The 13232-nt window shown below is 45.1% G+C and overlaps 1 protein-coding gene across 1 annotated transcript in view; it reads left to right on the top strand.

Annotated features, from left to right (window-relative positions):
• Window positions 1-13232, top strand: part of Pcp4 (Purkinje cell protein 4) — a 59833-nt gene that overhangs the window by 16266 nt on the left and 30335 nt on the right. The window contains exon 2 of the mRNA XM_005370131.2: window positions 11060-11111. Within this exon, the coding sequence (XP_005370188.1) occupies window positions 11060-11111 (52 nt within the window). The remainder of the gene's footprint in view (window positions 1-11059; window positions 11112-13232) is intronic.

The raw sequence follows: 13232 nt of genomic DNA, 5'->3' as shown, positions 1-13232 counted from the left end.
AAGCCCGTGTTTACCATTTCAATGCTGTGCTACTCCTTTTAGGGAGTAACTGCTGCAGTGTGAGGGGTCAGTTCTCACAGCTCCCTGCAGGAGATGCCTTCTTGTTCCCATTTTGTAGACCAGCAGACCATGACCCAGGGAAGTTCGCTGTCCTTTGCAGGGTCACAGCTCTAAAAACTGCTGGACTAGGATGCCGTGGGGTATCTATGACCGCATTTTGTTGTTTTAAGTTTTGTGTGTCTGTTTGTGTTGTTGTTGGTATTTTTATTAAGCCAGGCCTTCAAATGTATAATTTACATATATTGGCATTCACCTCTTTCTCTTGTATGTGCTTTGGCATGTCTACGGTCTTATCATTGAGGTGTTGACTGTTACATCCTCCTAAAAAGTCCCTTTGTTTTCTTATGGTCACTTCCTCTTCCATCCTGTGTCCCTTACTTGCCTCCTTCACTAGTGGTCTCTAGGTGAAGAAGGTTCTAGTGTGGTACCCACAGTGCCTATAATGTCACAGAACGATAACCTCAGGGGCTTGGGATGATAAAACCTTACAGAGCTGTTTTCTCACTGTATTCTGAGATTCCTAAAACTACTGGTGTCTTGAACCCCAGACATGACATGTTTTCTGTGTATTTGTACTTTGTATGAATTTGTAAATTTTGCAGAGTTAAGAGATTAATGCTGAATAATGGAAAAGAGCAATTATATTTATATATTGTAACCAATATTGTAATCAAAGTTGAGTAGATGTGTGCTCTCTGTCTCTCTCTGTTTCTGTGTCTCTCTTGGCTCCTTTCTCTGTGCGTCTCTCTATGTCTCTATATCCCCTTTATGTCTCTGTTTCTCTCTCTCTCTCTGTGTTTTTGTCTTTCTCTACCTTTCTCTGTGTATCTCTCTCTCCATATCCATCTGTCTTTCCCTCCCTGTCTCTCTGTCTTTACTTCTCTCTCTGCCTCCGCGTCTCTTTCTGCTCCCTCCTCTTTCACTCCCTCCCCCCCCTCAGTCTTTCTCTGTTTTTATTATTAGACTACACTGATATTTTCAGACCTCCGTTGACTAAGGGTGACTGAATCCTCACATAAATGCAGGGAGGGGACCGCGCCACAGTGGTTTCCAAATGCTGCTTTACAAGAACCAGTGGTGGTCAAGTCCCAGACCTGCAACCCCAGTACTCAGGATGCAGAGACAAGAATGAAAAGTTCCAGGCCAGCCTTACCTACAAAGAAAGTTTGGGGCCCACCTGGGCTGCGTCAGACCCTGCCTGAGCCCCTTCCCTATCAAAAGGAATAGTGGAAGTATTGGAAATATGAGGAGTGACATTTTGGTGGAAGTACCAGTTTTCTAAAGTGTGTATAACTCTGAAAGTACTAATTAAAAAGCACACAGCTATGAGCTAAGAGTACACAGTGAATTTGTTGTGGCAGCCCTTGAGTGCTCGTAAATAAGGTCTCTTTGAAGGTTTTTGCTGGAATTACAGGTGTGCCCTTTAATTCCCTTACACAAAGGTCAGTTGCAGGTGCTTGGAATAGCAGCAGTGTTCCAGGCAAATTTTAGCCTCTGAGTGTTGTGTCTCTGGGTTGAGAACCAGGGCACAGGGAATGAATGGCAAAGGGAAAAGAGCCCGACTTCAAATCCTCATCTCTTTTTTTAACCATTTTTTTTATATCTTTCCAGCTGAAGTTTTCTTTTGACATTAATTTCTACTCCTTTAGGGATTAAATTAGCAGAGCTTTTAATGCTCGAATTTTGGAATGTTGCTAGAAGAATTATGACTTAAAATATCAGTGGCAAGAAATTAAAGCTATTCTCCTCTCGTCATAAAATGTAGGCATAAAATTCTCTCCTGCTCTTCGGGCAAACTCAGGGACTTTGATTGGAAAGGTGTCTTTAATGACATGCTTTTGATGATCACTGTGGCCCCAAGCGCTCATCAAGAACCTGCTGGCCGACCCAGCTGTCGCCCGCTTCTCAGCTCAGTCGCTGCAGGCTTTGCTCCCCTGCTCGTTTAGACTCCGAACATCTAAGAGGCCCCTGGTCCTTCATCAATAAAACATTAAGTGTAATACCGCAGAAACACGCCTTTTTGTTTCCTCATAAGCACGGGGATCAAAAGCAAGCGGGGAAGAACTCTTAGAAAGGCTTGCTGCGATAATTGGGGAGGCTTCTCATTTGATTTTTCTCCTGTGTGGGATTTTGATTCTGCAGAAAGGCTGCAATATCCGAACCTTCAGTGCCTCGGAGTGCAACGTGCTCTAATGGCATGCAGATTTGAGCTTCTCGCTTTATTTATGACTCATCGGAGGGATGGCTTGTGAAGATGCTGCTGGTGTAGGGGAGCTGGAGACCCTAACGCTGCCACAATGCGACTGTTAAGATTCTGTAGCAGGGAGGAAGACAGTTCCACAGAGGAAGATAACAAGAGAAAGTGCTTGGCTGCTGGGGATTGGGGTGGGGTGGAGATAGAAAGTGGTATTGCTAGCTAGCAGGAGCTTCCAAGCCACGAGGACAATGACAACAATGGACAGGAGTGGTTCTTCCCTTTTCTCCTCAGACCTCCTGAAACTGCTTGGTAGCCAGGGACCAGCAGAGGCCAGAACCCAGGAAGGGAAGGCAAAATGCTAGAGAATGCCTTGCCACCAGGACTCTCGCTCTCTTTACACAGGGAAGCCATCTACCGGATGGGCCTGGATGGTGGCTCTTGAAAAGATACCATCACAGATGACTGAAGAAGAGCAGGACTCATGGCCTAGGTCTCTGACATGTGTCTAGCAGGGGCCAGCTATGAATATCTGTAATCCCTGGTGTGTGGGAACTGAGACTGAAGAGCCTAGCTGGTGGGTAACCCTCTGGTTATAGTGGGCGATAGGCAGGAGCCCCTGTGAATGAGGAGCTTATGCCCAGACCTTTGACCTTAGGTATTCTGGGCTCAGAATTGTTCTCACATGTTAGGTTGGCCACTTTTCTCTCTTTGACCCCTCCAGATTGTGAGTCAGCCAAAGTGGGGGAATCTCTCCGACCTAGCCCAGGCCTGGCTCAGTGAAGGCAAAAACAAGGGATGTTGGAAAGAGTCACTATCCAGGGTGGCTTCTCATTTGCCAGCTGACGTTGGCTCTGCATGCCAACGAATGGACTTGATTGTCATAATCTGTTTCCTTTTTTAAAAAGTGCATGCATGCCTTTGTGAGTGTCTGCCATGTGCGTGTGTATGCAGGTGCCTGCAAGGACAGAATAGGGTGTTAGACACTGGAGTTACAGGCAGTCATGAACCACTTGATGTGGGTGCTAGAAATGAAAGCTCCATCTTCTGCAAGAGCTGTACTCACTCTGAACTGTTGAGCCGTCTCTCCAACCTCCTGATAGTTTACCTTTAAAATTATCCTTTCATTTCTGAGCCGGGATGACACTGAAGTCCTCTAACTGGGAATTCCCTAATTAATCCGCTGAGGGAAGCAACACCTGGTCCGTGAGGACCCATTTCCTTCCCCACACAAAGAGCTTGGCAACAGGGCTGAGAAGAAATTTCTTTGTGAGTCAAGGGCTCTTTGTTACACATTCCTTGTCCCCTATAAACCCAGCCCCCAACCCCTCCAAGGGCCATTTGCCTTTTTCCAAAGCTGCCAAAGTCAAACTCAGATAAAATCCTCTCTTTGTGTTTGAGAAGAAGGCAGGAGACCTGGGTATGTGCAGCCTGGATGAGGTTAGGCATGGCCCGTTTACTTAGGTATCCAGAGGGCTCCTTGTTTCTTAACAAAGTGGTTTGTGAAATGGATGACTGTCCAGGAAAATGGTATCTTACAAAACTAGATAGCTAATGAATCCAGATTTACCACAAATGCTGTAGACCCACCTTCAGAGAGTATTCTGGGCTACAATTTAGATTCCCTTTTTTTTCTTTAAAGTTTCTTTCTTTTTCTTCTTTCTTCTCCTTTTTCTTCCTCTTCCTCCTCCTCTTCCTCCTCTTTCTCCTCATTTCCTTCCTCCTCTTTTTCTTTTCCATCCTCTTCTTCTTCCCCCTCTATTGTGGTGTGTGTGTGTGTGTGTGTGTGTGTGTGTGTGTGTGTGTGTGTGTGATGGCACACTTCTGTAGGTCGGAGGAAAACTTTTAGGAGTTGACTCTCTCCTTTCACCATGTGGATTCTGGGGAGTCAAAGTCGGATCGTCAGGCCCGGCAGGTCCCCTTTACCTGCAAAGACATCTTTCCACCTCCCATTTTTTGTCTTTGCTTTTGAGACAAGGTCTCATACAATTCAAGATGGACTATAATTTACTATGTAAACCCAGCTAGCCTTGGATTTGTAATCCTCCTGCCTCAGTCTATCAAGTGCTTGCTTTCTAGGAGTGTGTACCCATCTGGGGGCTGTACCCAAAGTCTGACCAGTGAGAATTCATATTGTATTTCATACACTTCAAACTTCCAGTATGAAAGTGTCATTTCCTGAGGATGTGCATGCGTCTCATTCTAGAGGTGGAGCTGTGCACGCTCAGACAGAGTGAGCCTTGTGTCTCAAGTTGGAAATTAGCATGAATAATGACAGTGCTTTTGCTAATTTAGCCTCTCGTGTGTAATACAAATAGCATACTGATATTGCAGGCATGAATGGTGAAGTAGCAGGTGGCCCTGTAGCCTCAAGAGTCTAGAAATCCTGTAACAAAACTCAGGAGGCAGCGGCATTTGCTCTTAGCCTGTAGCTAGGGTTCACGATGTGATGACGGCTTTAACAATTGTTCTGAGTCGGAATAACTTTCCAAGTTGTTGTAACTAGCTGTCTTAAACCTTATACTTGCATTGGGAAAGTGCAGGGATTTGTGCTGTCTTGGACGCCCGGGAGCCTGAGGCAGAAGGGCAGACAGACATAATCTCAGTTCTGGCCCTGAAATTTGCTGGTGCCAGCTTTAACATTGCATTCAAGAATCTATCTCGATGACTGAATTTCTTAGTGTGCCTGTGTGTGCATCTGGTCCCCAAGGTAAAGTTCAGGCTCTTCATCTTGTACCAGCGTGGTTATTCTTTAAGTGTGGTGGTTTTGTGGGTGAGTTCTCAGGGAAGGATAGGGGGACCGAGATGTTGAGTCCATTATGCTCAAAGGAAATGTAACCAGGGTTTTCAAGAGATGTCATCAGGATGTCGCTGAGTGTGTTAATGATGTTTCAGGCACTTTTCTGCTCACTGTGACGCTGTGTTGTCAATATGCATGCTCCTGACTGTGGCTTAGAAGAGGCCTGATCTATATCAATATTCATTATTAGCTCAAAGTACGTGAATAAATATACCAAGTGCCGACTATTTCCTAGAAATTGATGAGATCTGTTCAGTCAGTGGACATCTGCTGTGAAGCAATCATTCATGGCCTTGCAACTAGCCTGGAAACAGTTCACCCAGTGAGGCTCGGAGGCTGAGTTCTTTGCCTCCTGTGTGACACAGCAGCCCTTGCCTGTGAGGAACTGCGTGGCCAACAGTCCTGCGTGGGCTTGGGCAAGTGCACAATTGCAGTGCATCATCGCCTGTCCACTCCAAATACCTCCATATCCATCTCCCTACCCCCTTCCTGGAGACCCCCCCCTTCAGCTGGGCACATGCACAGTCAGGAGCAATGTGAATCAGTGCTCCATGGGGTGTCCTAGATCAGAGAGGCAGAAGTGCTGAACTGGAACTCCTGTGCCTCCTCTGCCCCTCATCCTCACTCACAACCTGAACAGCTCTTGAGGGTGACCTGCACCTAACCATGGCCAGCTTGAGGAAGCATCCTCATAGTGGATGCCTCTTCCACTGCCTCTTTCCTTTACTCAGGTATCACCCTGGCTAAAATTATAGCATGAACAATGTTTGCCTCAGGCTCTGCATTCTGGGAAATCTAGACTAAGATACACATACACACACACACACACACACACACACACACACACACACACACCATGTATACAACACACACACACACACATACACCATATACATACACCACAAACATACACATCACACACATGCATGTGCACACACATCACACACATGCACATGTATGAAAACATATAGGCACACACATGCATGCACACACACCATATACATACATACCACATACTTACAGATGCGTGCACAAACAAACATATACACCATATTCACACACATCATAACACATACTCACACATACTCATACATACACACACTCAACACATATGCACACACGTATACACATATAAAGATCCTGAAGATCTTTGCAGTGAGACTGTCCAGGAAAATTATTTCAGAAGTTGTATCTTTAGACTATTTCTCTTGCCTTTTAATTGATACTTGGACAAAATTAAACTATCAAAAGAAACATTTAAAGGCACAGGCCTCTTGATAGTATCAACTGTTGTTTAGGCTTCTTTTAATTAAGGCTCATTAAATTCTTATGTTTTATTTTTATTACTGATCATTGGTGGAGAAGAAAAACTTCATGTCAAAGTTTCTTGAAGAGCATCTACAGATGGCTAACCTAGAGCAGCGGTTCTGTCTAGGACTCTCTGTCCTATCCCCTCATCAGACTGTTTAGATACATGCTACCGTCAATGTGGGCTGAGCAAAAGGGGATTTCATGTTGTTCTTTTGAAGTCACATGGGTCCTTAACACACCTAATTGTAACTTAAGGTCAGTATTAAAACTGGAGTCTTTGAGAAATACTACATGGCCTATGAGCCTGGCCATTTATAATAAATGGTAACAGCAAAACTGAGTAGAAGGTTGGGCCATAGAGGGTCCTTTGATTCTCTATATGAGGCTCTGAAGATGACGACAGGGACATGACTTTAACATTTCGGAAGAAAGAGCTGTGCACCAAATGAGGGCAGACACAGAGCTGCCTTCTGTAGCAGGGATGCTTACTTCAGATGGCAAAGGTGAAAGAGACTGTCATTCTCCCAGACACTCATCCCATGGAACAGGATGCCATGTCTGTGGGGAACAGAGAGACCAGGGGATCCTAAACAGGAGTATTTTATGAACCTGGTCTTGTTCGGTTGGGATGGAGCAGGAGATGAGCAGAAGAGGATCCAAAGAGAACACCTGGTCCAGCACCTTTGACAAAGCAGACAGTCAGACTCCATAGGCTTCTCCTGGGACTAAACAATGAGAGGTTTCGATGTGGGTGAGATGAAGGCTGAGTTTTTGCGTCCAAGGCACCACCCCTGTCTCCAGAAGAGACAATAATTCGCTTCTCATCACCAGCCCATCCCTGTTCTCGGTGCCCACAGCCTTTGACTAATTCTCTAGAGTCCCCTGAAGACACCCAGTCAGATTTAGGTGGCAGGACATGCCCTCAAAACTCTCAGATACACTAGTGTTTGGTTTTCTGGACTGTTCTGAAACTATACCTGACTTACAATGTGGTAATTTGTCAATTGGGATGTTAAGTTGTAGCTAGATATATTTACCTAGAGGGTCTCTGCTTTCTGCATATGCTCAATATTATATTGTTATATGGACATTTGAACTCAATGACAGTAATGGCATCACAATACATTGAGCCATTTCTGACTTCTTAGAGAAAGACACAGAATTCCTGAAACAGGGTTTGCCTGTTCATTGTGTTTGTTTCCTTTAGCACTTGATGTAATTACGATAGATTATATTCTTAATATTTTGTTCAGTGGGCAATGTAGTATCAGGATGGTGATGTCATAGTTGGAGTTGGTGGAGGATGGAGAGAAGAGTCAGCTCTTCTCTTGCCTTGGGGTGAGAGTGGGGCTGGAATGAAAAGGCAGCCTCTTTTCCAAGGGTAGATGTTTCTATTACTTCAGTAAGTATAACATTTTTCCTCATTCTTCTTTACAGAAAAACTTTGTCTGTTCATCCATTCACTCACAGACTTGCCCATCCACATATCTATCATTCAACCACCATGTGTTCATCTATCAGTCATCACTCATCCATCCATCCACCCGTCCATCCATCCATTGATCCACCCACCCATGGTTCCATCCATTGACCAACCCACCCATTGATCCATTGATCAACCCACTCATTGAGCCATTGACCCATTCATGTATCCATTGACCAACCCACCCATTGATACATTGATGAACCCACCCATTGATCCATTGATCCATCCATCTATCCAATGGCCAACACACCCATTGATCCATCTGTCTATTCAACCATCCACCAATTAACTTATCTAGCCATCTACCCACCCATCTATTGATCTACCTATTAAATGATCCATCCATCCATCAATCCATCCACCTATCCATCCACCAGCACCTCCATTAATCTATCCATTTATTGATTCATCCAATTATCCATTGATCCACCTGTCCATTCTTCCAGCCACACGGTCATTTATTTCAGAATAATTTAACTCTGGTATTTGTGCTATATATAAGCTCAAAAACCTCACACCCATCCTACACTTCAGATCTTTATTACTGGTCTAACTACTTCTTCCTATGATCTAAGTGTTCTCAATACTTGATCCCCATGGGTGCCAATGAGGTCACATTAGCCTTAAGACATGAATTCCATTCTTTGGTTTCCCTAGCTGTGGTGGTGGCTCACATGTGGCACATAGTGCGAAGAGACATTCTTGCAGAGTGGCTAAGAGCAGGACCTGAGTACCTGGCCTCTGGGTATAATCCAGGCTCGGCACTTCTCAGCTTTGCCTTGTGCAAAGCTCTGCTCTGTATCTTAGGACATAGTGGGTAAGGTGGGGCTGACGAGGCTAATGGGAACATACACCTCATTAAAGACAGTGTCAGAATCCACAGAGCTGGTGGTGTCTGATAGTCCCAGGTCACCCCATAAATGGGACAGTAAACCTGTGAGGACCAGACTGTGGGGACCTGGAAGCTTCTGGGCACCCTCCACTGCACTCAGTCTTCCTTTGAAAAATGTCACCAGGATTTTGAAACAAGATGCTTTCAAGGATGTGTGTGTGTGTTTTTTTTTTCTGTCAGGATCATTTTCTTATCTGAGATGGCATCTCTCACGACATCTATCACCTCCATTTTGTTTCCATTGTGCAAGAGCCGACATAAAAACCCTCATCTTAGAAATCCTGAAAGAATGCCTCTTTTTCTTCCCTGTGCACATCTCATTCAGTCTCGCCCTGGTTCTAAAATGTGATCTTTTATGGAGCTAGGTGGCATTTGTGGCACCTGAAAGGTACTGGTGTTTAGGCATTTAAAACTGATGGCCCAGGCCTGCACCCTCTTTGTGCTTGAATCCCATTTAATTTGTCTTCATTCTTCCCAGAAAAAATCTCACCTTTAATACTGCACAATTTCCCTTTTATCTTCATCCATCTATGAATTATTCAAGGAAGGGCTGAGATAGTGGGCTGGCTCATACCTGGGGTGGCGGCTATGTCCCTGATCCGGGTGGTTCAGTTTCCATCAGGAGCCACACACTTACCAGCTTTGTACGACAGAGGACAAGCAGCAGTATCAAATTAAGGACAGACAAAAAGAAATGGCTGTTGGTACCTGTACATTTGCTCTAGGCAAGGACTGCTCTCTGGCTTAAATTAGTCTGGCTGTGTTATAGCCTCCGCCAGGTAGGGGTGAATGCCATGGCAGGAACGATTGATATCAGGCTGGGGGTCAAACAATGGCAAGCCTATCACTATGGAAACCCAAAGGTTTCAATTAAATCTGAAGAAGGGGCCAGCTTTCTGTGAACTTTCCTGTCATCTCGCCTTTCCTCCCGGTTCCTTCCAGAGAGGTGCTTGTCTCACAGGGTGGAGCACAGCACCGCTGACCTTTAAGCTTAGCAAGGATGCGGGCTGAAAGTGTGGGTAACATACTGGGGGGTGGGGGGCGCCCTTCGGTGTGCTCTCTTAGGTAATCATTTCCTTAGGACAGTAAGCATTTGCAGGACGCTCAACTGTATTGACATCCATATTTATCATTGATTCTGTTGGTTTACACTGCTTAGAATCCGGATAATCCATGTTCCTCAGTCATCATTGACCAATGACCCCCAAATTCCTTATGACAACACTGAGCACTGAAGGGCACTGGTACCCCTCCTAGGAGATTGTTTGTAGGCTGATCTGGGCCTCATGCATGAACTCCAATGTCATCATGACTTCTTAGTGGTCACTTCTGGTGACTTGTCTTTTCTGGTAGCTGTCTGTCTTTCCAAGACCCCTTTACTGTAGTTATATTACAGTGGTAATTTCCACAGGACACCATTGGCTCCATGCTTCCTACTGGCCCCATTTCCTTCTCCTAGAAATTAGAGTCATTGCAGCCTCTTCCTGTCTTCTCAAACTGACGCTTCCTGACAATTGTCAAACACTTGGATTGACAAGCTGCATATTCCTCCATGCATCAAAATAACCGCATAGGCCACAATAAGCTTTGAAGAGACAGGCTTCCTGTTTATATATATTTATGTATGTTTTATATATAACTTGAGAATGCTCAAGGAATCTCCCAGCCTGAAGCAAATCTAACCTTAAAGGTTATTTCTTCATACTGAGTTTAATTAGGGATGACTAAAATTTAATATATTCCTGAACAAAAATGTCAAAGAGTAAAAATGGTATTAAAAATAGCTATAAAAAAGGTATAAAAATAATGTTTTTCATACTTCTGGCCAAACTAGACAAATGGAAATCCCCGGGACAGGCATAGACAATGATAGATAAAGTGCATAAGTATTGGGGAGGAACGAGCAACCTAAGAGTCCCTACCGTGAACGTAAGAGTCCCTTGTGCCTGGTGTGAGAACACAGTGGTGTGTGGCCAGCCTCGGCAGCCCTCGGGTTGGTACGCAGCCTTGGCTACTTTTCTTCTGTTTGGATAAGGTTATGCTCAATGAACAACCCTCACCATCTGGCTTTTCATGCGGCTTCTGAGTGGTCTTCAGCCAGCAGTGGGCACTGGTAAGCCAGGTGGTAGGCAGCTTCAACAGGTCCTTGCCGGGAGTCACTGTTTCCTGGTCTCGCCAGCACCGTGCTTTAACTTTCTAAGTTATGGTAACTCTGAACTCAATGTGATATGAGAGATATTTGAATGAACAGAAAAGACGAAGATAGTCCTAACTATGTCTGATCATTTCTTTTTCCTTTCTTAAAATGTTTTTCAGAGACAAAGCGCTGGAGCGACCAACGGAAAAGACAAGACTTCCGGAGATAATGGTAAGACAGTTGGCAAAGGTCCTGCTGCCTCCCCACCCCCATCTGCGTCTCCCTGGGCATGCATAACTTTGAACCGTGCCCTCCACCCAAACCGGCTTGCTATTTGTACCAGTGCTTTGGTTTCGAGTGGCTTTTAGCAGCTCACAGCGAGCCTTGTGGTCCATCTTTGCAAAGAAAAGCCAAGCAAGCTAAATGTGATGCTAAGAGCCGGTTCCCTACCAGAAGAGAGGACTCCCATTTTGGGCAACATGTTAATTACAATGCAAATATAGTTCTCTGCTTTCTTCATTAGGGTTGGTGAGAATCCACCCGAGTTGTTGTGAGGCTAAAATGAGATCAAATGAGATAAGTGCTTTGAAAACTGTGAAATGCTGGGCTCCTGGAAGGAGGGTGGGGAACTGGGCTCTGCCCTCTGGAGCACTCAGAACCCAGTGCCGGTTTCTGGTCTCTGCTGTGGTGCTGGGACAGGGCTCTTGCTTTGACTGCAGAGTCACCCAGAAATAAAACCATAGGGTGCTGAGAGCACACGCCTCCCTTCTCTCCAGGATTCACTGGGAACAATCTTCAGTTGTAGGAATAAACTTCATATTTTTATAGAAACTAAAGACAGGTTTGGAAGAGCTGGATTTGGGACAGAGGACAGTGTGTAATAGTGAGCCCCTTTCCCCACAATACCTGGGGACTACAGTGTTGTTCTGGGGATGCTAGATTCTTGATGTTCTTAAATTTTATGAATTACAAAACATAGTCGTCTTCTTTTTGGAAAAGTTCTATTTCCTCAACTGGGTGTAAGGGATGCTGGTGTCCACCAATCAAAGTGTGGATAACAAATGAGACTCAAGGGGAGAACATCCTGCTGTACTGTCCTGGTCACGGCCAGAGTTGTTGAAGTGACAATGACCTTATCAGAGTGGAGGATGAGAAGGAAGGATGCTGGGTTTTCCTGAACATGAGGATGCCTCATTTTATGTCCAGAAAATTTCTGCCTCCTGTGCAGGTCTGAAGGAGCATGCAGGGCACTGGAAGGAGATCAGAAAGTTGAGGGCAAGGCAAGAAGGAACCTAAAAGGGAGGAGGAGGGTTGACGCTATTGGTTCTAAATGAGGAAGGGCATCTGTGTATCACACAGAACTATGACTCACTGAGGCCTCCGCTGACACTCTTGGTCACACAGGTATATCCATCCATCCATCAACTGAAGTTTGTATCCACAACTTCTCACAGCATCAGGACTATGGTTTTTAGAGTCCACCTATCCTCAGGGTCACCAACCTGTTGTTATAACTTGACTTGTGACCTTAAGTATGCCAGAAGACCCCCAGACCTTTAGAGCATATCGGCTTCAGTAGAGATGGTCCCTCATCTGGAAGTGAAAGTGGAGCAAGTTTTCAGAGCTTGCTTATTAATACATAGGAATTAACATTCTATATATCAATTCAAGGGACACTTGTTTATGAAAACTTCCTATTTCTAAAGCATCAGACCTACCCAGTGCCGAGAACAGGGGTGTTTTATATCCCTTGCTGATGTCTGCCCGACAGAGACCTACAGAGCTTTCCTGTCTGCTGATGCATGCCTTTCGCAATGCCCCATGATGTGCAGCCTCTGGAAAATTCCACCGTGTACCTGGGAGGGAACACGATTTTAAGAAGGGAATAAAACCTTGTATTATCCAACTGCATCCTTTATAATCTCTTTTATGAGATTGTCCCTACCCCACACTTTGAGCTTCCTGTCCCTGTGTGAGCCCTGGATACCTGGGTAGCCTGGAGCCTGATGATGAGGCATAGTGGTGGCTGGGTTGGCACCAGGTCTCCCGTGACCCATGCCTCTGTACACACACTGGCTTCTCTTGCCGTGTCACTGGTTCTTTGGGGGCATGTCTGCTTTGGGGCTTTGTACCACAGGCATGATTGACCCTTATGAAAGATGCGCCTTTCTATCATTCAAAAACTGCAATTTCTGCCAGCTTTAAAAAAATTATTCTTTCTCCATCTGCTCCTGATTTGGACCTTGAGATTTCTGTCCTGTGCTCCGATGTGGGTCTCTATCTCTGTCTCCTTTCATCGCCTGATGAAGGTTAATATTCAGGAGGATGCCTATATGTTTTTCTTTGGGTTCT

The sequence above is a fragment of the Microtus ochrogaster genome, unplaced genomic scaffold (genome assembly GCF_000317375.1).
Source record: "Microtus ochrogaster isolate Prairie Vole_2 unplaced genomic scaffold, MicOch1.0 UNK72, whole genome shotgun sequence".
In the NCBI taxonomy this organism is placed as follows: Eukaryota; Metazoa; Chordata; class Mammalia; order Rodentia; family Cricetidae; genus Microtus; species Microtus ochrogaster.
This window is presented reverse-complemented; position numbering and strand designations above follow the sequence as displayed.